Here is a 25,940-nt window from a genome sequence, read left to right as displayed (position 1 = left end):
CTTTTGCTACATTCAGTTCATGTTTTTTGAGCTTTTCTGGACAATCTTAACATGTAGAGACGGAGGGCTATGGCACATGTTCAGTGCGCCAATTAAGGTTTAGGACAGTCTCACCCACTGCTGTGTTTTCTCCTCTACAGGGCAGAAATGGGCAGCAATGTCTAAACCACCACTGCTACCTACAAGGCTTCAGAGGAGCCTCAGGTTTTGTCCTGAGGCAAAAGCACTGTCAGAAGTGCTTGATGTAGGTCTGCTGATGGAATCTGTAGCAGAGGCATCTGTATACCACAAAAAAAAAAAAGATCATTGTATGTCTCAGTTTGACTTCTTAGAAAGTAACAGTAACATTTAAACCACTCAGAGAAAAATATTTAAAAAAAAATCTGCATAGTGGCTTATACAGGTATATTTCTAGGGGTGTAGCAGTATCAGCCAAATTTTTCAATGTCACCAGAGCCTTATGTTTTAATGAATGCTTCTGCAGTGGCTTTCATTTTGTCTACTGAATGCTTCAAGGCAAACGTTCCAGAGTAAGTGTGTGGGCTGGCTATCTCTAAGCTTTGCTACAAAGATGTAAGACTACAAGGTAAATGATGTCTGAGAACCTGTGCAGCTGGGACACTGCCATACCCAGCACAATCCTACTGCCTGGCTGCCTTCCTAGAGCTTATCAACCCCTCTGCTGTACAAGCCCAGTGGCTTGTGTGAAAATTTAGGAGTCTTCTCCTGGAATAATGAATATTTGAAGCAACCAGTACTCAGCAATATAGTTGGACGTGGAGGAAATAAAGAGGTGCCACCATTGAGACAAATACAGGCTCTCTTCCATTGCTCGCATGGTGCTGGAGAGGTGGGAGTGCTCAGGTGTTTTGGTGTGTTCATCTGCCCTCAGAGGCATGATATAGCCCTGCCACATGCACATGTGCCACTTCTGCCAGTGCTCACCCCAGTGTACGCTGACACTGTGGACCTCTGGTTGGCAAAGCCTAGTGCTGGAGGCCGTAGTGACGGCTGGGGAATGCACACAGACCCCATTTCCCGTCTGCTGTGAGAACAAGCCTTACGGGGCAGAACTCGCACAGCTTGGCTGAGTCCCAGCACGTGGAGCACTGCCCGTTGGTTTTATTCCCATATCCATATGTTTACTGACTTTCCTTTACTAGTAAATCTTTAGCATGTTGTATCATTCCACACTTTTTTCAACTTCTTTCATTTTCTCTAAGTTGGCCAAGAATGGCTTGCTAGGTCCTTGACTGTGTTCTGCCTTCATGTGCAGAAGGTTCTTTCTCTCCCACACACCTCTTTTCCTCTCAGCTCTCTCCTTCTGGATCCTGGTAGACCAATGCATTTAAAGTTATTTTTCTCTATTGGCTGTATGTGGCAATCGTGACTATTCTCCATATCCAGCCATCTTTTCTCCAGCTTGCTGAGAGGCCACTGACAATATTTCTTTCCCTTCGTTTATGTTGATTCCAGCACTATCTGACAGCAGTCATTGCAGGGATTATGGGATTCTCACTCCCAAGCTCTCAGAACACATTTTGGGGAAGCACATGCTCCGTAAGCACTCCTCTCTGCCCTTATAATACATTCACTATATCCCAATAAGGATTTGATGCCTCTAATGTCTATCTGGTTCACACTGACATCACGATTATTACTAGACATAGTTAAAAGATAAGTGACACACCTAGTTTATTCCATAAAGTTAAGCAAAGAGCACCAAAACCAATATGTAAGATCTGGGAGAACAAGCCTTAGCACAAGGATGTTCTATCTTTTAAAGTGAGGAGGTTGATGGTCTCCCGGAGAACTCCTTAAGGAGATCATAGATGAAAGAAAACCAAAGCAGCCTTGTTTCATCTACCAGAAAACTTAACTTTGTGCTTAGCAATCAGTTCAAGAGTTCTTCCCCCCAGGCTATGCTGCTGTGTGCAAACAGAGTATGTAGTCTCCCTTGACAAGATGCTGCCCTACTGAGGTCTGATCTTCCTTTGGTTTCCTCCCACTTGTTCATCCTCTGTATTTCACAGAAAACACCCAGAGAATGCAAATAGACAATCAAAGGTAACCTTGAGGACTTTTATGACCACCCTTGGTGTTTCAAAGGCAATCCCTAAGTACTCCCTTCTTTATTTCCTAAGTTAGAGGATTTCTTGATGTTGTGACTTTGCTTTTAGCTGTTCAGCATCTCTGGGATTGCAACACTAATATTTTGCAGCACACTTGAGAAAACAGAAATTTTTTTTTGAGTGAGATGCCATGCTAGTGTATTCATCCCTTTCCCCTCTTCTCATCTGAAGAGGTTATATGAACCACAACCATAAGCCTACAGCATAACTTCTCTCAAAACACATAAAATTCCTTTTGTTTTCTTGCTTACAGCCTGTATGATTTGCAGTATGAACCTTTTCATGGTCTTGTAGTGCCTTCCAGCTGTCATATTAGAAATATTTACAGCATCTCTGACAGTTTCATGATTCATAGTATATCAAGGTCCCTGCAGAGTCTTGGACACTGGAGCTTTTCAAGTTTTCAAATAGTTATTGGAGAACCTGCTGGCACCAGCTTCTTCAACATCTCTCCTTCATCAGCCAGCTCTGTTCTCTCTCCATCCTTACTTAGTGTGAAGAGGAGTACTGTAGCAGCCTGGGTACCTTGACATATCCCCTAAAAAAGAAGTTGGACCATCCCTTTGGACTTTTCCCACTGACTCTGTTTTTCTTGACCTGGTAAATCCACAGAAGATTGCTCTCCTGAGCTAGGTAACTTAATCCAGCCGAACCTTTCTGAGTGTTTATGACAAGACCTTGAACAAGATGATACAGGCACACTCTTCCTGCTGATGAGAACTATATGGCACTTGCATCCTCAGGTGAAAAGCAGTAGGTAGGGATGGGTCAAATGCAGATCCAGAAATAGGGCAAATGTTTTAGTGCTTTTCACTTCAGACACCAGACTCTGTGACTAAACTGAAACAGTGAAAATCACTACTGTCAACTCTCGCCTTACTTTGCTGAGGTCTCTCAGGAGAAAAAAGAACTCAGCTCTGCTCATCAGAGGATAAGAAATGGGCCTAAGAGAGATTCCAGGCACAAACCAGGTCTGGAGGAGAAATACTGTTCTGCCTAATTGTGCTCTGATGAGGAAAAAATAAAATGAAGCCTTTAAGTTTTGGAAGAAGCCTAAGGCCAGTTCAGAACAGACTGTGGCATGAGAATGTTTGATGAAAATTCTTCTCATCAAAGACCTTCTATTTCCACAAGAACTGAACTTGGTCCTCGCAGGCTTCCCAAGACAGCCGTTCCAGTCCTTGCCTCCTGTTGCATGTATCCTTCTTCATGGCCTTTTCTTCCACCTAGCAGAGGTTCAGAGAGACTTCTGTCAGCTGTACAGCCTTGTTCCTGATTAGGACAGCTCTTTGGGTTCATCACAAAATTCCTCCAACGGTTGTGTCAGAATTCCATCCAAATTAAAAAATAAACATCTGCTTTCTTTCCCAAGCCTCGCAGCTCTGTGTTTGAGTCCTCTTTGGAGGACCATTAAATACCAAAAAGACAATTTTCTTTACTGGTGTGTTGTGACCTCTGCGTCATTGTGGCCGGTTCCTTGGGGCAAGTGGGCTGCACTGTAGTAGGTGTCAGTTATTACCAGTGACTGTCTCAGGTGTCTGCAGGGAGCTTCATGCCTGGGGCACCACTCTTTCAGCCCCATCTCAGTGACTGCCAAGGCACAGTGGAACAATAACATATCTTATAGAACAGTCTTTCTTTTCTTAAGAAGACCCTGAGACCCAGCTCCACATCTCCAGCAAGTGTATGATGGAGAGAAGTACTGGAATCATCCTGCATTTATGGACTGGGTCTCAAAAGAGAAGAAAAATTATTACTACTAACTGCAATTCTCTAAGCTGTAACAGCCATATGCACAGTTGCTGCTTATTTTCCTTCCTTCCTTCCTTCCTCTTTCTCCAAGTGTCTTTTTTTGGTACTTCTGTTGTTGACCCTCACCACAGTACACTGCTATTTTGTGATTATGTACGCGGCAGGAGGGAAGGTAGAGCATGTGTGCCCCCTCTGGGTATTGCTTCAGTAAAAACAAGTCTGGCTCAAGTGTTTCTTCTGCAAACCTCCACACTGTAAATGTATATATCTGCAAAAAAGCATATGCAGGAAACACTGGAAAGTAACCTTGCTTTCTTCCTCTTGGCTGCATATCATTCCCTTCTGCCTGTCCTTTGGGAATAGCATCCCCTTACACAAAACTTCCCTCAGAATCTGGAGGAAGACTGACAGTCAAACTGTAGCCAACTCACGTGTGGGAGAACAAGAAGGATTTCTTGAACACTAGAAGAGAAGGTGACCAGGAAAGCAAATAATAACAGCCCAGCAAAAAGGCAAGCATACCAAAATGCAAAATTGGTGATTATCTCAACCGTAGGTAGGACCAGGATGCCTGTGCTACAGGACACTATAAAAAATAGCTAGAAAGACACAGTGCTGTGCTGTGTGTATGTTTTACACTGAGGGTGGTGGAACACTGGAACAGGTTGCCCAGAAAGGTGGTTGATACCCCATCCCTGGAAACGTTCAAGGCCAGGTTGGATGAGGCTCTGAGCAACCTGATCTGGTTGGAGATGTCCCTGCTCCTTGCAGGGGGGTTGGACTAGATGACCTTTGAAGCTCCCTTCCAACCCTAACCATTCTATGATTCTATAAAATGCAGCAAATGAGTGAAAGGTAGTGAAGAGGTAGTAATGTTTTGATAGATATTTATTTCTTTCTCACACCAGAATCACAGAAGAATTGGGATAAAAATACCGAAAATGCTACAGTGGTGCTGTCTAGAGACATGTGGATGAAATAATGTAGCCATCCTATCTGCCAAGCTGGCGTTCGGTTGCCAAGTCCTTGAGCTTTACCATGAGAAACGCTCCCTCCCCTGACCCCAGCTTCCCATCCATGTAATCTGCCGTTATCCGCTGAATTAAGATTTCAGTGATGGAAACAGCAGTGGTTTCTGCCTGTTAGTAAGAGATGACCTTCCTGTGTATTCCAGCTGACATTTTATCCATTTTCTCCGATTTTAATGAGTTAGCTGGTGTATGGCGCTGACATTTGGGCAGGCAGAAAGCAGCCCCTCAGGTGAAGACACCAGTCCCTCACAACTTCCTGAAGCTCCTTCTCGCCTCTGACTCCATCCATCGGCTTCTTTCCCTTGGATACGTTTTAGACATTGGTAACAAAAAGGTTTTCCTAAACCTTTAATTTTGGGGGGGTCGCTGCTGGGGTATTTCAGAGCCAAAGTGGCAGCAGGGCAGGTGTCTCCCCATGGGTGGGGGGAAGCCATGATCCAGTGCCGGAAGCGAAGGACTGGAAGAGCCTGGGGCAGCACCTTGCTTCACCGGGGCACCCTGGAGGAGTGGCTGCGCAAGGAATTTTATGAAATTTTATGACATTTTATTTATTAATTTTATGAAAACCAGAGCAACTGCAGCTCAAGGCAATCAGTCTCCCAGCAAGTTCCCTCAGGAACCGACCGGTCGCCGCTCCTCGGACCAGGGCCCCTGGCAGCCGGGCTCCACCCTCAGCAGGCAACACCACCTCGAACCCGCGAAGGCCCCGCCCCTTTCGTGCCCCGCCCCTTCAGGCCCCGCCCCGCCGCTGGCCAACCCGTAGCCCCGCCCCCCATCCCGGGCTTTCCCGGCGCTCCGAGATGACCTCACGCGGCTCCGTCTCCGCCCCTTCCGTTTTCCCCACGCCGTTGCGGGCGGAGCCGCCACCCACCGGTGACGTCACTCGGGGTGCGCCGGAGCCGGTCGCACGTGCCGCACCGCACCGCACCGCACCGCACCGCACCGCACCGCACCGCACCGCACCGCACCACTCGCGTGCCGCCGTCGCCGCCGCCATCATGAGCTGTCCCGTGACGTGCGCCGCCTGGGTGCGCTGCGGCGTTGCCAAGGAAACGCCGGACAAGGTAGGGGCGGGGGGCCGGGCCGAGGGACCCTTCCCCGCCCGCCGCCCCTCGCCGCTCTCGCCCCCCTCACTCTCTGTGTGTCCGCCCCGCAGGTGCAGCTCAGCCAGGAGGAGCTGAACGGTCTCATCGAGGAGGCCCAGGACAGGCTGGGGTGAGCCGGGGCAGCGGGGTGGGGGCGGCTGGGCTGAGCCGAGCCGAGCCGAGCCGAGCCGGGCCAGACCAGGCTAGGCCAGGCCAGGCCGCGTCTCCCGGGCCTCGCCGGTGACTGAGCTGTCAGGGGGAAAGGGCGTTCCCCCGGGCCCGGGCACCAGCCCGCTGTTCTCGCTGGAGTTGCCGTTCCCGCCTGAAGTGAGGAAATGGGGCTGGGCCTGTAACCGTGGGTGCTGGGAGCGGATCCGGATTTGCTTCGGTGATGCGGCAAACAGAGGTGAAAGTCCCAACCTGATAGTGTGACAAAGTGGGTGCTGAGGGTGAGATGTTACGCTGGAAGCAGGTCAGGAGGCCGCAGTGGAGCTCGGAATGACCTGGTGTTGATACTTTGGCAATAAAGGCAGAACGTCACTCCGGGGTGTATTTGTGGTTCCCATGTGAAACGGGAGCCATCACGACTCTGCTCAGCACTGAAAGTCCTTGGTTGTGTCGTTGTGTTTTGTGGCTCTGCTTTTAAGAAGCTAAATGAACTTATGAAAAGAATAACAGAAGTGAGGGATTTAAGAAACATAACCTATGGAAGACAATAAAGCGATGGCTCTCTCTTGTCTAGAAAACAATGAGAGATTGGGGTCTTACTCAATTTTCTGGCCTTTTTCAGTTAGATCTGCTCATGGGTTTAGGTTTCTGATTCTGGTTCAGCTATGTAGGGTGTGTGGTTATACCACAGTGTGTAAGATTGAACAGATGCAACAGGCAGTAGGAAAAGCTTTTAGAGTTGGGTGGATGTTATCCACCTGATTCTATTAGATGGACCTGTGACTGTCACATTATTGCTGACCAGAGAGTTTTGTCCCAGAATGTACTTTGTTCTGTTTCTGGTTTTTAGTGGTTCCAAAATAATCATAAGCATTTGTTTCTGTTATCTCTGATGTTACTTATTTTTCCTTTATGCATGTGAACTTTTGGGGTTTTGAGTGGATTCCTTTCTCTTGCAATTTCAAAAACATGGAAAGATTTGAGGTGCTGTTTGTTAGTAATTATGCATTCTGTTAAACTTCAGCATGGAAATTTAAAGACCATCCATAACAACCAAAGGTATTATGATCTCTTTATAACTTCTGGTAGTTTGTAGAATTTGTTACAACATCAGTCACTTTGTTTCGTGTGCAAAGATCACAAATCAAACTTTGGGGTCTGTAATTATCTTGTTACCAGTTTTTACATAAGTAAAACTTGCGTACAACTTTTACACAAATGAAAACTGGTAATGTGAAGTGTTTCTTTTACTGAACAGATTATAAAAATAGGTTTCTGATTACTTTAGAACTGTTTATGAGAACTGTCTTGGCTCATTGTTGTCTGGGAATTTTGTATGCGGAAGGAGAGAAATACAGTGTGTTCAGCAGGGATGAGTTCCTATGGAGCATGCTCCACTGAGACATCTGAGACGTCTGTCGGGTCCTCAGCCAGTGTTTAATGTACACTCCCTTCTACTGAATTCCTTGCATACAGAATTGTTGCCTCGAAAGTTCCGAGTTTTCTGGGTCTTGCATAGTGTACTCTGTAAGAAGTAATCCACAGTACATCCCTACCCAATGAATTTTATGTTTTTTTTTTTCTTCTAGTGTAAGTATGGGAAGTATGAGGAAATAAGATCTTAAAAATCTTGAAGAAATGCAAATTACCACACATGACAGGGCCTGTGGGTGGGGAAAAACAAAAAGGAAGGAATGAATTGAACACATGAAAACGCACAGAAGTGAGGTTGAGAGCATTTTATCCGCAAAAGAAGGGTAAGAGAAAGGGATTTAGATACACAGGTTAGCTCTGTTGAGCAAAATTTGTGCCACATTTTGTTATGAAAACACTTTTAAGGAAAAACTTTGAAAGCCTGAGAATAATGGTGCCTTGCGTTTTGAGAAAACATAGGAAAGGAGTGAATGGATTTCCAAATTATTGGCGTAAAAACTTGAGACCCATGTGAACAGCCAGGGTTGTGTGCTGAAGTCTTGTTAGCAGTCTCCTAAGCAATTACCTGTGAGCATTCTAAATGTCTGTCAGTTTCTCAGAGCTGTGTACCCTTAAACAGGGATGGCGCTGATACGAGCGATGAAGGCCAGACAGCAAGTGGCGTGAATGTAGCCATTCCTGACAGAGCTAAGTCATCTCATAAAAATGAAGACCTGTCTGATAATGAACTGGATGAATATGATTTGGAAAATTATGATGAAGAGGAATACACAGGTAAGAAAAGTTTAAATGTCAGATATGCCGTGTAAGCGAAGAACTTTTTAACTTCTTGTCATATTTAAGACATTAGTATCCTAAAACTACACAGTGCTCTGTTTCAAATGCTGGAAATTCACATGTTCAATTATTTGCTTGTCCCAGTTTCATAAGTCATTTAGTGAGTGGGACAATGCAGTGTCCCCCTCCCTGACACTAGAACCATGTTGGAAAGACTGTCACTCCCCCTGCTGTAGTGCTGGAGCAGAGCAGAAGACCCTGAAAGCACTTAGTGATTTAGCTTGCTGAAGTTCTTATGTTTGGAACTTGTAAGTTCATTTAGCCCACTCCTCTTATTTTGCAATGCAGGTAACGGGATATTCTCATTTGACCTGTCATTGACATGTATAAAAATGTTCTGAAATTCCCATCTAGGTGATTTAAAACTTGGAGACTCTTTGGCTAGTTTGGCAGTATATGGGAGTAATGATCAGGATCCTTACATCACTCTAAAAACCACTGTAAGTACTTAAAAAATGTTAAATATCTTAAACAGCGTAAACTTAAAAATCAGTTAAATTTTCCACACTGCCTTAGGGTCTGTAAGTGCTTGCAGTCACTTTCCAAAGGTGTGCTAGATTTTTTTTATCAGGTGGAACTCTTTTCTTTTAAGGTTGCTCTGTGCAGTCCTTTCTATGTGTGTTTTTTATGTTTAAGTCACATCTCAAGGAGAACTGGCTCATTATTTCAACCACGTGTTTTGTATGTGGAGTGGTTTGTCACATGTCTAGTAGGACACACAAACTGCTTGAAGAAATAACAAGTCTCAGACTGCTAATGACCCAAATTAGAAAACTTGCCAGATTGCAAGACTTACACCTTCCACCAGTTGGTGGAAGAAACATAGCTGAGGTGGACTCAGGCAACATGTCAGATCAGGGGTATGGCATGAAGAAATAAGTCCCTGTTAAGCATATATGCACAGCATACTGTGTGTTCGGCTGCTTCTGCCTGTATCAGTTTCCACCAAGTAATAGGTGGGGAACATCTTTGCGGGAGCTGGCTTTGCAGGAGCTCTGCAGTGGGTGAAGAAGTCTGGCTGCAGTGTACACAAGCTGTGTCAACAGTGCTGTCCTGTTATGCAGCCTGTTTGTCTTTTTCTGGTGAACAGAGCTGCAGTGTGCAAGACGTGAGGTAATCCTGCTGTTCTACTTAATGTCGGTGTTGCCTTAGCTAGAATACTGGGTGCCTCTTCAGAAAAGGTAGGGAGAGGTTCCAGAGACTATCCCACAGTTTAGTTCAGGAGGATAGATTGTAACTTGTGATTGACTTAATTTAGGTGGAGAGATCTCAGAAATCAGTTACAAGGTGAGGTTGCGTGAGAAGAAACCATGTAATCTAGAGAGCAACTAGGAGAGATTATGATCAGTCTGGAGCAAGGTGATGGAGTAGGTGAATTTTTGAGACTACTTCTGAGATTTTTCTGGGTGCTGGCCTTCCCATACTATTTTGGTTTCTTTACAAAGCTAGTAAGATTGAAAGAAAAGAGTAGCTGCAGGCTTCTAGCGCAACGTCTAGTTTGTGTCAGGGGACTCTGCCAAATGAGTGGTCTCAGACAAGGAGTTGTTATGGTGGCTTCACGTACAGTTAACAACACTCGAAGAGGAAGGTGCGCATCTTATTTTTAAAACGAGTTCACTTGCTATGTGCACTTTGGGGCAATGTATTTTCTCTGTGTTCCATTGATCGGTTGATGATTTTTCTTGCTCCTGTGTACCAGTAGAGGAGAGAAATGCTTTAAAAGTTATTTTTGTAGTCAAAGAGATATTCACACAGGGTTTCGGGAGAATATAAGCTCCATTTATTCTGTGTCAGAAAAGCTAACCTTCCAAACACAGAAAAAGTGAACAGCTTTTTCTTGGGCCTTTCTTCCTACACTCAAGTCCTTTCCTCAGATTCTGAAGAAGAATACTTTTTAGTGCTTCAACATCAATTTTGTGGTGTCTTTTGGTATTTACGATTAGTACTGTTGAAGAAGAAGTACTGTGCAGCGTTAAGTTGATTAATTCAAAGAATTGCAGTACTTGATAGAAATAAAACATTGGAAAGATGCCAGAAGTGAATAAAAGTAAATTAAAAGCTTACAACAAGAAGTCCAAATAGTGTGTATATTGTGTTGTAGTGTTGTATATTTGAAGGATGGTACTCTGTTTGTGTAAGACTGTTGACTTTTATGTACAGTTCTTAGTTTTCCACTAACAAAAATTCCCTGAATGCCTTCCATTCCTCAGTAACAATGAAAATGAGATGAGAGGTTACATCTGTTCTGGTACAGCTGAATGCCCAGTATAGCTGTAGGCAGTACTTCTCTGGAAATATTTTCCAGAAAGTAGACAATGCATTAATGCTCTTGGAATTGCTTCCTGGGTGTGAGGAGCAGTTACAGTATGCTTATTGTGTAAAAAGTTGTTGCATTTGTATAAAATGCTCAAGGCATGAGAGCACAAGGGAAATAAGCTGTGAATGTGGGCTCCTGGTGGTGATTTTTCTTCTAAGCAATGGGCTGCATCATGGTAGCCTCAAAAGATAGTTTCATATTTGGTAATTAAACAACTCTCTAAATCCACGTAGGTCCACATAACCAGTCCTTCAGTCTATATAATAACTATTCAATCTCCCCGTGATTGATTCTGGTTCCTGCCTTTCTCTGTTTACCACTGTAAGATGGTTTTAGGTGAGTGGGTAGCAGGGTGTTGGGTTTTGAGTGTTTTCAGGTATGGTTAGAAGTTACTGCTGGTTCAACCTTTGGAACATATGTAATTTTGTGCATTTATGTGCCTTGCTTAATATTTGTTGTCCTCTCCTTTTTGCTGTTCAGGATCAATATGAACAGGAGGACTTTTTGATTAAGCCCAGTGACAATCTTGTCCTTTGCGGCAGGGTTGATAAAGACTACTGTAGTTTGGAGGTCCATGGTAAGTAGCAGAGGATTTGTTCCTTACAGTGAACCTAGGGAATAGGTCTTGCCTATCCTGTTCCATATGGCTGTATAGAAGGAGGGGGGTGTGTTTTTTGGAAGTTTTTTTTTCTCTCCATCTGCCCAGTGTGTTTTGTCCTCTTTCCTATGTCGTGGTGCTTTAGCCACTTTCCAGAACTAGAGTATTTAATGTGGAGTTATTGTTACTTAGAGGACAGTGTGCCTTTATCAGGCTGTATAGCATTTCCTGATTTCATTCTAGACACTTAGAAAATACTATGGTATTTTTATTCTCTGGACATACAATCTTTCTTCCAAACAATCTTACTTTCCATGTCGTTCAAGCTTCCTCTAGTAGTTTGTTGTTGGTTTTTTTTCCCTTGTTTTCTTCTTGCTTCTTTAAATGTGCTTTCCACTGCTAGGAGTAGAAGAATCGGCACCTTTATCATCATAGTTTTAGAAGAGAGGATCCTTAATAAGGTCTGAGTACCACTTGTCTAGGGATAGGTTTAGTTTTACTGTGTAAAAGATTTTTCTGTTGCAGCAAGGAGTACTAGTGACTGCTGAACTTACCATCTTTTCTTATGATGGTTCTTTGGGAATGTTTCTGGCTACTTCTGCTCTGGTGCATGTTTCTGCCAGCAAAGTATTCTGTTTTAAGAAAATGGCAAGACCAAAGTGTTTGAAGGCATCTTTTCAGATACCAGCCTCTGGCATTTTTTGTATCTGGAGGTGTTTACAAGTTTTGTTAACTGTGTCTTTTTATATGTGTGTGTGTATGTATTTTTTTTTTTGTATATATAAAACCCTGTATAAACTTAAAAAACAATAGCACAGGCTTCTGCTGTTTAGAACATTGGGTAGCCCTGTCTTAGTTAATTACTAAGACCTGTCCTAGTTAATTACTAAGAGTATGTAGTTAGCTGAAGACCTTAGTATCTGAACATCTGTCACATGCACTTAAAAATGGCACAGTGATTTTGTGTGTGTGATGATACCATGTTATTAAAATAATTAATGGGTTTTATCTGCTATCCAGTTAGTGTATTCTTTTATTATAAGGAGAAAAATAGCTGGCTAGAGGGAATGCTGTGTTTAGTATGTGGTTGCTTTACCAAAACTCTTCCTGTATCTCAGTTACAACCTGCTAAAACTAACTTCATCTGACTTCTCCAGCTTCCTGTAATTTGAAAACTGTTTGGGTTTTTCCTTCATTTCCCCTCTGATTGCATCTGGAATGATTTCATTTTTTTTTTTAAATTGCTGATTCTGTAAAGTGAATGTCTAAGCCTAACGTATCCTCATGTAGAAAGTGGTGGTGGTGGATATGGAGCATCTATTTAGAAGTGAGCTTACAAAGAAAGTAGTGTAGTATGCTAGCAGTAAAGTGTTGAAGCTTTGCTGAAGTTGCCACTTCATTATGTAAAGTACACAGGATAATGTTTCTTTCTTTTGTGTAATTCTGTGAGGCATAATATTAGTACTTGGAGGCTCTGGCCTCTATGCTGAAACTCTGAACACACTGCAAATTTACATTCTAGATTTCCTTGACAATTTAGTGTTTGCCATATCTACCTTTTTGCAGAAGTGAACTGTGTACAGTTGCTTGCTTTTCTTCTTCACTGATATCTTGTATATCTTTAATTCTTTTTCAGTTTATAACCATGAAGAGAATTCATTTTATGTACATCATGACATTATCTTGCCTGCTTACCCTCTAAGTCTGGAGTGGTTGAATTTTGATCCTAGTCCTGATGAATCACTAGGTAAATTACAAAGGATACTGTAAATGTCCAGTTAAATATTTTTATTTGAAAAGTATATAAATGTAATGTCACTAGATAATTTCCTCCAGTGGTATGAACAGAGATAAAATGAAGATATTAAGGTGGAAAAACTGAATAATTTTTTTTTTGTTTGGTGATACAGTCATCTTGGTGATGCTGCCTTAATAAGTAATTTGACTAAAACACTGGTTTTATTACAAATAATTAAGTTATTGTCAATTAGCAGACCAGAGCAAGCTCTCCTCCAATCTGCTTTATTTTCCATTTGCAAATGAAAGGTTGCTTTTATTTCAAACTCATTATGGCCAATGCAGTTGATTAACTAAAACACAGCAAAATGTATATATATTTATGTATTCAGTAACCTTTTTCCTGTGTTCTACAGATTTTTTTTTTTTTCTATAGCATAGGAAATGTGGTTTTGTTTTTTGTTTGTTTGGGGTTTTTTCCTTTAAAAAACCCAAACAAAACATGTGGAACTTTATACAACTTCTTTGAACAGTTACTTGTACTGAAGGGGCAAGTAAATTTTTTCTGGCAACATCTACTGTCAGTTGGTATTTTTAAATTGCTCCTTGTCAGTTATAAATATCAAATATGTCCAAATAGGAGATTCTTGCACATAAGTTTTACATAATCAAACAAATAAGTAACAACTGGATTGCCAAATATGCTGTTTCGTAACTCTAAATAAATGTGGTTGCATTTGGGTTTCTGCTTGTAGGAAATTATGTTGCAGTGGGTAACATGACCCCAGTTATTGACATTTGGGACCTTGATATAGTAGAATCCTTAGAACCAGTCTTTTCTCTTGGAGACAAGAAAGAGAAAAAGAAGAAAAAGAAAGGAAAGAAAGTAAGTATTGCAAAATGGTTTATCTGATTGGACGGAGGAGACTTGGACTAAGGATGATGATGTTATTACTTTTTCCTGTAGTGAAAAAATCATAGATAATCTGGTTTAATTTCATCTATCATGTTGAAAGGTGATGTTTAGACGGGTTACAGAAGATAATGCAATGGTCATCTGTGATAGGTCAAAACTGGTATTTCCTGTGACTCAGAGAGTTTAAAAGGCATTGTTTAACTAAGGACAAGGTTGACACTAATAAAATACATTTACTAAAGATTCATCTCTGTTAGCTTTATCTCCCTAAAATTTAAGCATATTTGAAGCTAGTCATTGAAATTGTGTAAGGTGAATGCATAGAGACACACTCGGAGAATGGCTGAGTTTCTTTTAATGGACTGCAGAAAAAACCTTAATTACCAGAGAGGAAGGCTGATGTTTGGACTGGATGCTAAGCTCTGTGAGGTGAATCTGACTCTCATTGTATGGTTGAATGTGGTGTTATGATTTGGTCTGTAAAACAAGTATAGAAGATAACGTAACTTAAATTTTCTAGATTTTGCATATAACAGATGCTTCAGGAAGTGCTTAAAGGCTCCCTAGACTAAATAGAGAAGGTGAACACTGGGTATATAGCAAAACTTGGTTTCCCAAGCGGAGGAACACTGTGGTGTTACCACTCTGTAATTGTGAAGGGAGTTTATTTCTTGAGCTCTCAGACCTTCTGGTGAAGGTTTAAAAACAATAGAAAAAATATCCTTGGAAGGGGAATTTATTCTGTGAAATTTGCTTCTGAAAATCACTGAGTTATCAGAATTGCTTTGAAGATACCATTCATAAATGTTACCTCAATTTGAAATGCTAATTGCTCTCTGTATGGATGGTTAAAGCCTGGAATTAAGAATTAAGAACGGAAGAGTAATGGGGTGGCTTGTGGATCGTTTCCAGTTGCTGTCCCAGTAAACTTTGAAGCTTAATTGTTTTAAATTAGAATTTGTCGGAGCTGGCAGTTACAAGGACGTAAAGCTCAGTTAACTGGGAGGAGAGAGAGCAAACTGCCAGGAATATTTAGAACAAAGCTGAAGAAGCTGCACATTAACTGGAGACAATGGAAATTCTTCTACTAGGCTGAAGGAAGTAACCCATTCTGTAAGCCCACCAGCTGCGAATGGAGCAATCTGAGATCTGGGGTAGGAGGCAAGGTGCAGGTACTGCAGAGACAGTTCTATCAAAAGCCTTGTTGCAGCAAGTGAGAATCATTTAAAATATGAAGTTGTTTGTGAAGGCATTAAGGAATTCATACTAATGTGTTGTAATGCTTCATTTCCATTGAAGCTGTAATTTTCTCAAAAGTCTGTTTGTTTTGTATCTCCGTACAGAGTTTATCTTCAGAAGGGACAGCGAAAGGCCATACTGATGCTGTGCTTGATCTTTCATGGAATAAACAAAGCAGGTAAAAGAAATGTGTGCAAATATGCATACTTAATTAGGCATACATTTTTCACACAAATCCAAAATCTTACGTAGTATAACATTGAACTTGAAAGCAATGCTGAAATGAATCAATTCTCAAAAATACACACACTCCTCTTTTTTTTAACTAGAAGTCTTGATTTTTTTTTTTTTTTCTTTTGATTGCTTTTTATTTGCAGTTTGTTTAGATAAGGGCAGGGCTAAGGTGGGTCTAAGCCGTTTGATAAATTGGCTACATTTAAGTCAGATGCACAAACTGGAGAAGCAGAAGGGCTGCCCTGACCTGTGCCCATTTGCCAATGACCTAAGCCACCATTTCAAGAGATAAAAGTAGATTTATAGAAGGAAGTCCTTGCTATGCTGGTTTCTTTTTTTCTTTCCTCTGGCTTATGCCCCAGAGCTGTTAACAGAAAAGAGAGTGTAAAGAGCCCAATAGCACAGTTACAGAAATGCCTCTGACCTTTGGGTTATCCCAGGCAGAGAGAATTCCCTATTGCCTGAATTAACTAGCAATGAAGTGCTGGTATTGAAGCAACACAAAGCTGGCCCGTCTTGGGGGAGAGGTCAAGGACAGTGTGCTAACTGAAATAAAGGTGCTGCTGGTTTTTATTGCTTAGGTGGTTGTGAACAGTTCAGCTGTCAGAGGATCCTCAGCATGGGCCTTGAAACTTCCAGTCAGACACAGGCTGATTTTTTTTTTTTTCCCATTTTTTTTTCTTCCCTGCTGTCATAAATGTCTCTGAAGATACACATACTCAACTCCGCATACTCCTGATGAGCAGGTGTAAGCCTTCACTTGTAATGCTGTGTTATCTAGATACTGAAGAAGTAAACACCCACATAGACGTGCAGTTAATGTACATAAATTGCACTCTTAATTTGCAGTATGCTGTCTATTATTTTTAAATTATACACATGTGCACAGAGTATGGTAGTGATCATTCCATCAGTTTTACAAAAGAGTTTTCATGTACCTAGAAATGGTTGTCTGGTGATAATATAGAGATAAGTCACAAAAATCAGGGCTGCAGTAGCTAAGTGTCTGGAATGCATAATTCTGTAATGTGCTGAGTTACGAACTCATCGATACTGGTAAATCTTTCAGGAAATAAAAACGACCTTGAAGTGGGAAGCTTATGGGCAAAACAAGGAACTCCTTGGAGCAGCTTATATTTAAATGTTTTGTTGTTTGGTTGGTTTTTTTAAGTAAGACGTGCTGTGACAGCTCTATAAATACCTTTCTGCCTGTAGGTCATAATCATGTTACTGTAAAATGTTCACAAAGCCTTCACTACACATTTTCTTGATTTTCCCTTATAACATCATTTTGGAGAACGGTGTTTCCAGGAGGATGTTGGCTCTTTCAGTTAGAAACACTTGGTTAATATAAAAAGAAAAAGGTGAGGGGGGGCATGGTTTCAATCAGAAACAACATGTTGAGGTAATAGATCCGATTTTAAGAGCAATGGAGCAGTGGTAGCAATTGTACTGTATATTCGACAGGCCTTTGAGAATGTTTTGAGTTTTTTCTGATTAAACTTCTAAACTCTGTGTTTATTGTTCTTAACACATTTGGTCAAATTTGTGTTGAAATGTGCGATCTGTAAACTAACTAAAATTAAAGTGGTTCCTTTCACCATTCTATGAAGGGTGTACAGTGTTGGGTCTTCAATAATTACATAAACACTCAGATATTAAAGAGCAAAGTATTTTAAAAACAGGTTTGTCTGGCTCTTGGCTGTATGCATATGCAAACAGAACTAAGTTGCATAGGTAGTGTTTAAATATGCTGTCTTAATGTCAAAGGAGAGGAAGTGCTTAAAAGCCTTGCTTGCTTCGTTTTGTTTGAGAAATTTTCTGGTAAATGATATTTTAAGTGGTGTCCAGGGGTAAATACAAGCAAAAATGTCAATGTTGTTATTATAAGTGATGTACTGATGTAATGTAATGTAATATAGTGTGTAGTTTTTACTTGTAACTTAAAATTACCTTCAGGGAGTTATCCCTCAGGCTTGAGATAGATATAGTCTATGGAACAGAATATACTCAGAATCAGGCTCTGTATGTATTTTGTATTTTTGACATTATTTGTTTGTATCTGTATAAAGATTTTTAAAACTTTTTTTTTTTTGATCCATTATCAGGAATGTTTTAGCAAGTGCATCTGCTGATAACACTGTGATTTTGTGGGATATGTCTGTGGGTAAGCCAGCAGCCAACCTGATGCTACATACAGACAAGGTATGTAATAATTGCTATGTTCCTTCCACTGTAAAATAGAGAGAAAAAAATAAATACAGGTTTCCGTTAGCTGCTTGGTGGTGAACCCTTAGAACAACAATTCTGTAATTTTCTAACAACTGTGCAGAATTCTTTGAATTTCTGAATTAGTTGTTTTTGCGAACAACACTGTATTTGCTTTTAAAAATGTAATTGAACTTATCCTTTAGAAAGTTTGCATTTTTTAAAATGCATTTTCTGTGAAAGCAGAAATGGTGATTGGGAATCTAATAGTGCTGGTGTAAGCTACAAAAAGTAGATCTCTGAGCAGAGGTTAAACTAACTCTCTCTTAAAGAAGCAATGAGTGTCAGTTACAGTTTGTTCTAGGTAAGAAAGGTTTAAAATGATACTAAAATACCGTAGTGATGGGTACTTCAGAAATGAATTCATCTCATAGTAATTAAAATGTGAAAGTTAGTTATTAATAGCGATAACTGTATTTTGCTGTTACAAAGTCACTACCCTTGGCAAGCTCCTAATTTTCATTTTTGCTAACATTTGCATTTTTCCCCAGACTGGAAGCAGCTATTGTTTTACCTCCTCCAGCTTATTTTTTTTTCATATCTAGGGCAAAAAAGGAGGCATGTGATTCTGTTCAGTTAAATTATATTGGAAAATATCTTGTTTCTACTGGGTGGAGTGTTTGAAATAAAAATAATGTGCATCTCTTGCACTGTTTTATGAGAAATCTGAGTATCAACAAGCTTAATAGGAGAGTTCTTTGGGGGGAAATGTGCTGGTTTTGGGGGGTGGGGGATTGTTCCTGTATGTGTGTGTTATATCTCAATGCTTATTTTAAAAAAATAATCTTCTGTTATCTAGGTCCAGACATTGCAATTTCATCCATTTGAAACTCAGACCCTTATTTCTGGATCTTATGATAAGTATGTCAGGGTAATATTTTCAAGTGTTATGTGTAGGGCGGGTATTACTATTGAATTAAGCCCGTGAAGTTGCCTCATGTTTTCTTTTTTATTTGCTTATAACTGTGCCAAATCTGAGTAATGCTGTTATTTTTTTCTAGCAAGGTAGCCAGGTTTGTATGTGGCCAGAACGTAGTTTTCCTTACCTCTTTCTCAGGGCTAGCCAAATCCTTTAACTATCTGGACTGACGCTTTCAGTGCCAAGTGTCTGCTCCAGACTGAATTTATTTCTTAATTTGGCCTTGTGGCATTTTCTGCATTGGGAATGTGTCACTGCTCATTCCTGTTAAAACTTGTCCAAATTTTGCCAAACTGTAAGACCAAGGTGGGGGCATGAAGGACTTTAAATTCCCAGTCTGCTCCCTACAGCCTCTATTGATAGGCATGCCATAGTCCAAATTTAACGGGCTGTCTCCCTCCTGTGATTGCAGCCTGGAGATGGTGTGAAATGATTTGTGTCTGCACACTTGGACTAGATCTGTAACTGTCAGTTCTTTTAAACCCTACCAGCCAAAAATCTTCCCCTCCCTCTACCATCTCATAGGGGTAACTTTTAAATTTTGTTCTATAACCATGACTTTCTATATTGATTTATTATTATTATTATTATTATTATTCTGCTTTTAAGACTTTGTCCTTGTATTAAAATATTTATAGACTTGTCAATCTTTAGCCAAGATTTAGCCAGAATCTCTGGCTTCTATTATGCTTTTGCTACATCTGCTTAAGTGAAAGTATTGGAATAAAACCTTTTATTGTTATTAGGAACCTAACATAGTGGATTCTGTTAGTGGCTTCTGTCCACTTTCCTCTCCCTCAACTTCCTTCAGTAAAAAGAAGAAAGAGTCCAAACACTGAGGTCAGCTTCTTGATCCCTTTTTAGCCCTTTGATACCATGGACACCTGTAAACTGGTATACTGCCTATAAACTATTAGGCTGCCTTTGTGGATTTTTCCTGTAAAGCCTCACAGAACCCCAGGCTATTTAATGAATATTGGCAGATGCCTTCATAACCTGAAAGTCAGACCATTAAAAATTGCATCTTTCTCCTTTCTGGAGTAGAGTTTCCCTAACCGTTTGTAAAGATTGGTTGTTTTTTTGGGGGTTTTTTTTTAAGTTTTTTTTTTTTCCCTTGTTATTAAAGCTTATTTCAAAATGTTTGTATATGTATCACAAATTGATTTCCTACTTAGTGTGTTATTTTTGAACAGTCATTACTAGACTTTACTGAAGTCTGTTCGTAATTAAGTGATATATTTGCATAACAATGGTCTCCTATATGATAAGTATTTTATGTGTTGAGTAAATTCAAGCTCTGTTTGCGTAGTTTCAGTAGAATGGCTGTTTGTAACCAAGATGAAACTTGGAAGCATATGGAAAAAGCTTGTGCTTATCTGAGAAATTTTCATCTGTTATTGAATTGGAAGACTAAATAGTGAACTTGTTTCCATTTTCATGTTTGAATTGTAGTTTACATGGACCTTCTATAGATGCCAGTGGAAAAACAAACTTCATTAATTATTCTGCCTTGATTTTTTAATTTTTTTTTTTTTTAATTTCCTGTCCTTTTTTCCCATAGATCAGCTGTGCTGTATGATTGCAGAAACCCACAAGATAACCATCGAATGTGGCGGTTTAGTGGTCAGGTTGAAAGAGTAACTTGGAATCATTTTTCACCTTGTCATTTCTTGGTGAGTACCTGCTCTTCTCTTCTTGGTCTGTTGACTGTTGCCATTTCATTTAACCTGTATTTTTGTGCTCGTAGTGTTTCTGAATCATATAATGGAGCTGATGGACAGTTGGACTGTTGGCATTCCTTATTTTAAAAATGCAGTGCGTGGGAGGATGGTTTTACGTAGTTTTTTCAACAAATATAACAAGACTAGCCACTTAGTTAGTATCTTCGTGATGACAGTAGAAAAGTGATTGATGCTGATGCTTTTTCACTCCAGAGGTGGCATCTTTGCCATGTTGTTTGTCTTCAGTGGCTGAGATGTATTTTCCTTTGCATAGCTGCTGTTGTGTTTCATGTAATGAGGCAACTGCAGCTGAGAAGCAGCTAATTAGAACTAAGATCCTGAATACTAATTAACTGTTTCAAATCAGCACTAGAGGGCACTGTCCTCCTAGCTGGTATAGAGTAAAAATACTTTGGTTTTATCGATATTTTTATAATAAAACTTCTAAACAGAATTTTAAAACTTATCTTTTTTTTGGTTATTATTATCTTAGTGGCTGTCTAGTTCTCTGTTGCTTTGTGTATACAGCCAACAAAAGCAGTTGCTCAGTTCTGTTGGGTTTATGATGTGGATCTCTCTCAGTATAATCACACCTAGTTTCGCACAGGGCTATTGTGCTGCCACTGGATGGCTCCACGAAGTTTGAACTGACAGTTAAGAGACTAAAGGGTCTGTATGTGATTGTCTAACGTGAGAGCCAAGCTTAGTAGTGCAACCATCTCCAAAATGAAATTTAAGAAACGTGTAGGATTCTTCCGGAAGTCTTCTTCCGTGAAAGTCCCTGCAGCATAGTTTTAGGTACATAGAATAGCTCAGGCACCAGCTGGATGGGGTCTGACTTTGGGGACGCAGAGCTGTGCACTGTGTAACGCGCCCTACTGAGAAGTACTGTAAGCCTGTCTCAAATCACAGGGATTTAATAGAGGCTGGGTGTGATTTCATAGGAGCTTATTTTCAAATGAGTGACTACGGCTGTTTGTTTTTAAAATGTTGTGGTTTCCTTAGGTGAGCACAGAGGATGGCTTTGTGTACTGCCTGGATGCTCGTTCTGATAAGCCCCTGTTTACTCTGAAAGCTCACGATGAAGAGGTATCAGGTAAATTGTGCGTGAGTTGTGTTTGCCCCAGTGGCGAGGCACATCTGGAAGATGTCTTTGACTGATATGACTGAGGTGGTAGTGATTTTTTGCTTACCAAATAAGAGTTATGCATGCTTATCACGGGTAGCTGGCGCGTGAAACAAACCTCTGCTGAGAAGCCGTTGTGAGCAAAGTATTTTAACAACAGTGAACTTTTTTCGGTGAATAACATGAGTAAGCATGTCAAAACAGATCTATTCACTTGGGACATGCTCCCTATGGTTTTTTGGGGTGAGGAAGAACAAAAACTATGGAATCTGGTCCAGGATTATGAACTATAATGTTTACCTTCTCTATGCATAATTAATTTTTACTGACTTTCACTCTGGAGATGATTTAGGGTGGTGCATGGGAAGGTTTTCACACTGCATCCTTTAGGTTACTTTAATTGTTTGATCAGCGTAGGAGCTTCTAAAATGCAACTGGAAGCACCTGGTTAGGTATCTAAAATTAGATCATATGAACATGCCCCATCGTCTTGGACAGCAGAAGAGATGGTCTTTGGCAAATGAATGAAGAAAACTACTTGGAGAAGCCAGGTTATGTGAAGTAAGAAGCAGAACAGCAGCATCTTTGTGCTGCTCTGTTACTGTTGTTGGTTTGAGAGACAAAATAGGCCTACATGAAGTCAGTTTGTTCTCACTGCAGGGAGCAGAGGCAGCATGAAACTTTCATTAACTTTTTGCTCCTTTGTGCTGGAACAGAGTTTAGCGTGAGGAGAATATTGGGTTTGTTCTCATGACTTTGCTTCCAAATGTATCCTCATCTCTGTGAAACAGTGATTACTTGGTGCTCTCACGCTGCTGCACTCTTAATCTTCCAGGGCTACAACTAAGCAGTCAGATCAAAGGGTGCCTTGTGACATCATCTGCTGACAAATATGTGAAAATTTGGGATATCCTGGGAGACAGACCAAGTTTAATCCATTCCAGGGTTATGAAAATGGTAGAGTAATATTCATTTATTGATTCTAAGAAGATTTATATATAAACTGTGTCTGCTTTATCTTTTTTTTCTAACTTGAATTGTGTTTGACCTCACATAACATCTTTTAGGAAAAAAAAAAATCCCATCTGTGTATTTTGGGTAAATCATGCTCATTACAGTGCTGTATTCAATTCAGCATGTAATTGTCAGACTGCTTCAAAGCCTCAGACCTGAATACCAGGTACAATGTTCTGAGTAGAACTGTAGGTACTCCAGTGTGTATCTGCCAGGTTCAAGACAAAGATGTGATTTACTGTTTGTAATTAGCAACTCTTGACTTTCATTTAGTGTCTTTTCAAAATAACTTGCTTGGTGAAAGTATTTTCAGAGGACAAATTCATTTCAGGATGATATTTAAAAAAAAAAATTCCTCCTCTTTCTGCCTCCCTCCCAGGGTGTTCTCTTCTGTGCAGCTTCCTGCCCTGACTTCCCGTTTGTTTTTGCCTTTGGAGGAGAGCGAGAAGGGCTTCGTGTTTGGGATATAAGCAAGATTTCTGCAGGTAACATTCTCATTTATTTGAATCTTGTGATTTTCCCCTTGCCCCCAGGGTGTATTTGTATATTCAGTGATGTATTGTGGCTTTAAGAGAAACTGTAGGTTAGTATTTTTAAATACCCCAAGACTGGATATGTGTTCATGTTTTCAGCTTCAAAAAGTGCCTGGTTTTCCTAACTTGGAGAACTGTATTTGCCACATGATTTATTTTCTTGTAGCTGAAGAATAATCATACTTATGTTCTACTTTTTTTTTCTTAATGTTCCTAGTGTAATCAAGTATCACAGTCTTGAGTACCTGTAGGAATGAAAGCGAGGACTGGTTTTGATCGGTTGTTGTAGCTACATGTAACTGAATGGCATTAATTTTTGGAGAAGGCTTTTAAGAGCTTGGTGGAAATCAGAGAGACTAAAACCAGAAGTAAATTATTTAAACTTAATGTTTTACTCTACAAAACTCATCCATTTCACAATACTTAGGTACAAGAATTATGCACAGGGAAGCCTCTAGAGATGCTGAGGAGGGGAGAAATAACAGGACTTGTAATTTAAGTATGATATGCAGGAGATTGTTCTGACATGTAAACTCTGACTCCCTACTCGAGGTAGGGGGGAAAGGTCTAAAACTGCACCAGCTTAGCATTTCCGCTCTGTGATGTTCACCGTGCTGTACCTGCTGTACTGCTCTTGTCTCTGGAACAGTCACATGTAAGCAATCCTCTATCTGTGTTGCAGTGAATGAAGCTTTTGGAAACAGAGAGAGACTTGTTCTGGCTAGTGCCAGCTCTGTGGCTTGCAGCTCCACAGCCAGCAGTAGCAGCAACGATACAGAGACAGCAATGGAATCGTGATGGATCGAACATCACAAAGTAATTAATGGGACTACGGCTAATGAGCATTCTACAAATCCCCGTTTGGTGAGAGTTCATAGAAATTACTCGAGTGTCTTGCAATCTGCAAGCTTCTTCATTGCAGACAAAGAAACGTGGTGATGGGGTTAAGCTCGAAGTCAGCAGTTCGAAGTTCCTGCCTCAATTAGCGGCTTTGAAAGATTAAATCACTTGCTTTTGCCTGAGATTACAATCCCTGAAACAGGGGCTACTATGTGTAAAGTTTATATATAAAATGAAATATTCACTAGAAAAGTATCCTGCTGCTACCAGATGTTTGTTGAATACTGCAGAGAAGGTAAATATCTTCTAAGGGCATCAGGAAAAATATTTCAGGCAGCAGTTGTGTAAGAAATAAAAGCTGAATGAAATGCCAGGTGTAAATAGGTAATTTATCCTTAATTTGAGGCTAGATTTACAGATTTCTAACACAGATTTTAAAAGTTCTTCTATGTAACTTCTTAAAGTCCTAGAAGTATTTCTTATGTAGTTAAGTTGGAGTCCACAAGTAGAATCTTGAAATGTATTTGTAACACCTCAGATCACCAGTATCAAACCAGGAATATCCCAGCTGTATCCCAGCAAGGGTTTCTTTTTCCTGGTTCCACAGCACCGGAAACTTACTGATGTTGCATGTGTATGTTTCTTGAAGCTCCGAATGTAATATATATAAAGAGAATTTGAGCTTAAATAAGGAGCTACTACTCAGAAGAGGATGAGAGGCTGTCAGGACATGAAGCCAGGGCAGAGATCTCAGCTGATCACTGTCACTGGTGAAAGCTGTCTGTGTTATGTACTCATGTTCTTAACTCCTTCCATGCTTTCTGCCTGAAACCTGAAGGCACTGAGGAACATTCTGAGTATCAGCCTAACCGCTGACTTAAACTCTTTGTTTATAGCATCAGCAGCCTCGTCAAGGAATGTGACTCAAACAATTTCCTCACATTTCAAATGAACACCAAAGTAAGTGCCTTACCCCAGGCTAGAAGTTAAATGATACTGTCATCCTGTGGTGAAGTGCTTCCCTCTCCACATACTGGAAGGTGTCTGTTAAAGCGCTGCTGCTGCAAAAATACCCTGTGTATTAAAGCAACTGCTATAAAGCAGGCATAGTGTCAGTGCATGTAGCTGACAAGATCTCACCACTTTCCACCTTAGCTCATTGTAACTCATTCTGATGAGGTAAAGCAGATAAATTGTATTGGTACAAACTGCAGCTGGGGAAAAGACAGGGCTGTAGGTTTCTTTCCCATCCCTTCAAGTGGCTGCTTCTAAATCCAATTTAGCTGTCTCTAGTCTGGTGACAGGTGTTTAGCATGGCTCTGCAGGAATCAAGAGTATTTTGGATGTTTTGGGATTCCTGCCTCAATCCCTTCTCTGCCAAGCAATAGTGAACAATGTGGGGACAACAAATGAGCAACTGCTTTTTTGAAGCTTAAGAACCTCTGTTCAAGTGCTCTCTACTGAAAATCTGCAAGTTTTTTTTAAGCTTTAATTTGAAATAAATACTTTATGTTAAGCTCTTTGAGGATTGTATTTTCTGTTCTTGCTATCTTTGGTATTAATTGACACTGAAGCTCTAGAAGTTTGACTTGATGAGTTAAATGATTCTGTGGATCTAAGTTGCTTTGTGTTTTAGGAAGAAATTGCATTACTGCAGGCAACTGATCTCTTCCTAAACAAAACCCCTCAACTGGTCTTTCTGGAGCTCTTTATTCACATACTGATCTCAGAGGGGAAGAACTGTGCATTTTCAGGTTTGAAGAACCAAGGGAACTCTCTAGGAAATACAGTGTACAGGGAGATGTACAGCTGAACATAGGCCTTTTAGGGCAAGAACTGGAGCCTCTTTCACAAGGGAACCTCCAGCTGACTCTGTCAGAGAGCAGAGCTCAGCTTACTGTTCTTTTGCAGCACAGCCAGAGGCGCCACACAACAGATCTACAAGGTTTAAAGAGCAGTTCTTAGCTGTGCCTGTTCATGGAGGTGCTCCTACCCATACCTTGTCCCAGGAAAGCTTGGGAGAAGCAGATGACGAAAAA

The 25,940-nt window shown here is 40.7% G+C and overlaps 1 protein-coding gene across 1 annotated transcript; it reads left to right on the top strand.

Annotated features, from left to right (window-relative positions):
• The first annotated feature begins 5,825 nt into the window (after positions 1-5,825).
• On the top strand, positions 5,826-25,423 carry PWP1 (PWP1 homolog, endonuclein). The gene is made up of 15 exons (XM_086753875.1): positions 5,826-5,979; positions 6,072-6,130; positions 8,222-8,376; positions 8,794-8,879; positions 11,237-11,333; positions 12,991-13,101; positions 13,847-13,977; positions 15,351-15,424; positions 17,589-17,685; positions 18,548-18,609; positions 20,229-20,340; positions 21,394-21,484; positions 22,350-22,471; positions 22,908-23,013; positions 23,744-25,423. Exons 1-15 carry the CDS (start codon positions 5,914-5,916, stop codon positions 23,857-23,859), a joined length of 1,485 nt encoding a protein of 494 aa, XP_086610001.1. The 5' UTR covers positions 5,826-5,913; the 3' UTR covers positions 23,860-25,423.
• Positions 25,424-25,940: the final 517 nt, after the last annotated feature.

The sequence above is a fragment of the Chlamydotis macqueenii genome, chromosome 1, assembly GCF_036417535.1.
Source record: "Chlamydotis macqueenii isolate bChlMac1 chromosome 1, bChlMac1.mat, whole genome shotgun sequence".
In the NCBI taxonomy this organism is placed as follows: Eukaryota; Metazoa; Chordata; class Aves; order Otidiformes; family Otididae; genus Chlamydotis; species Chlamydotis macqueenii.
This window is presented reverse-complemented; position numbering and strand designations above follow the sequence as displayed.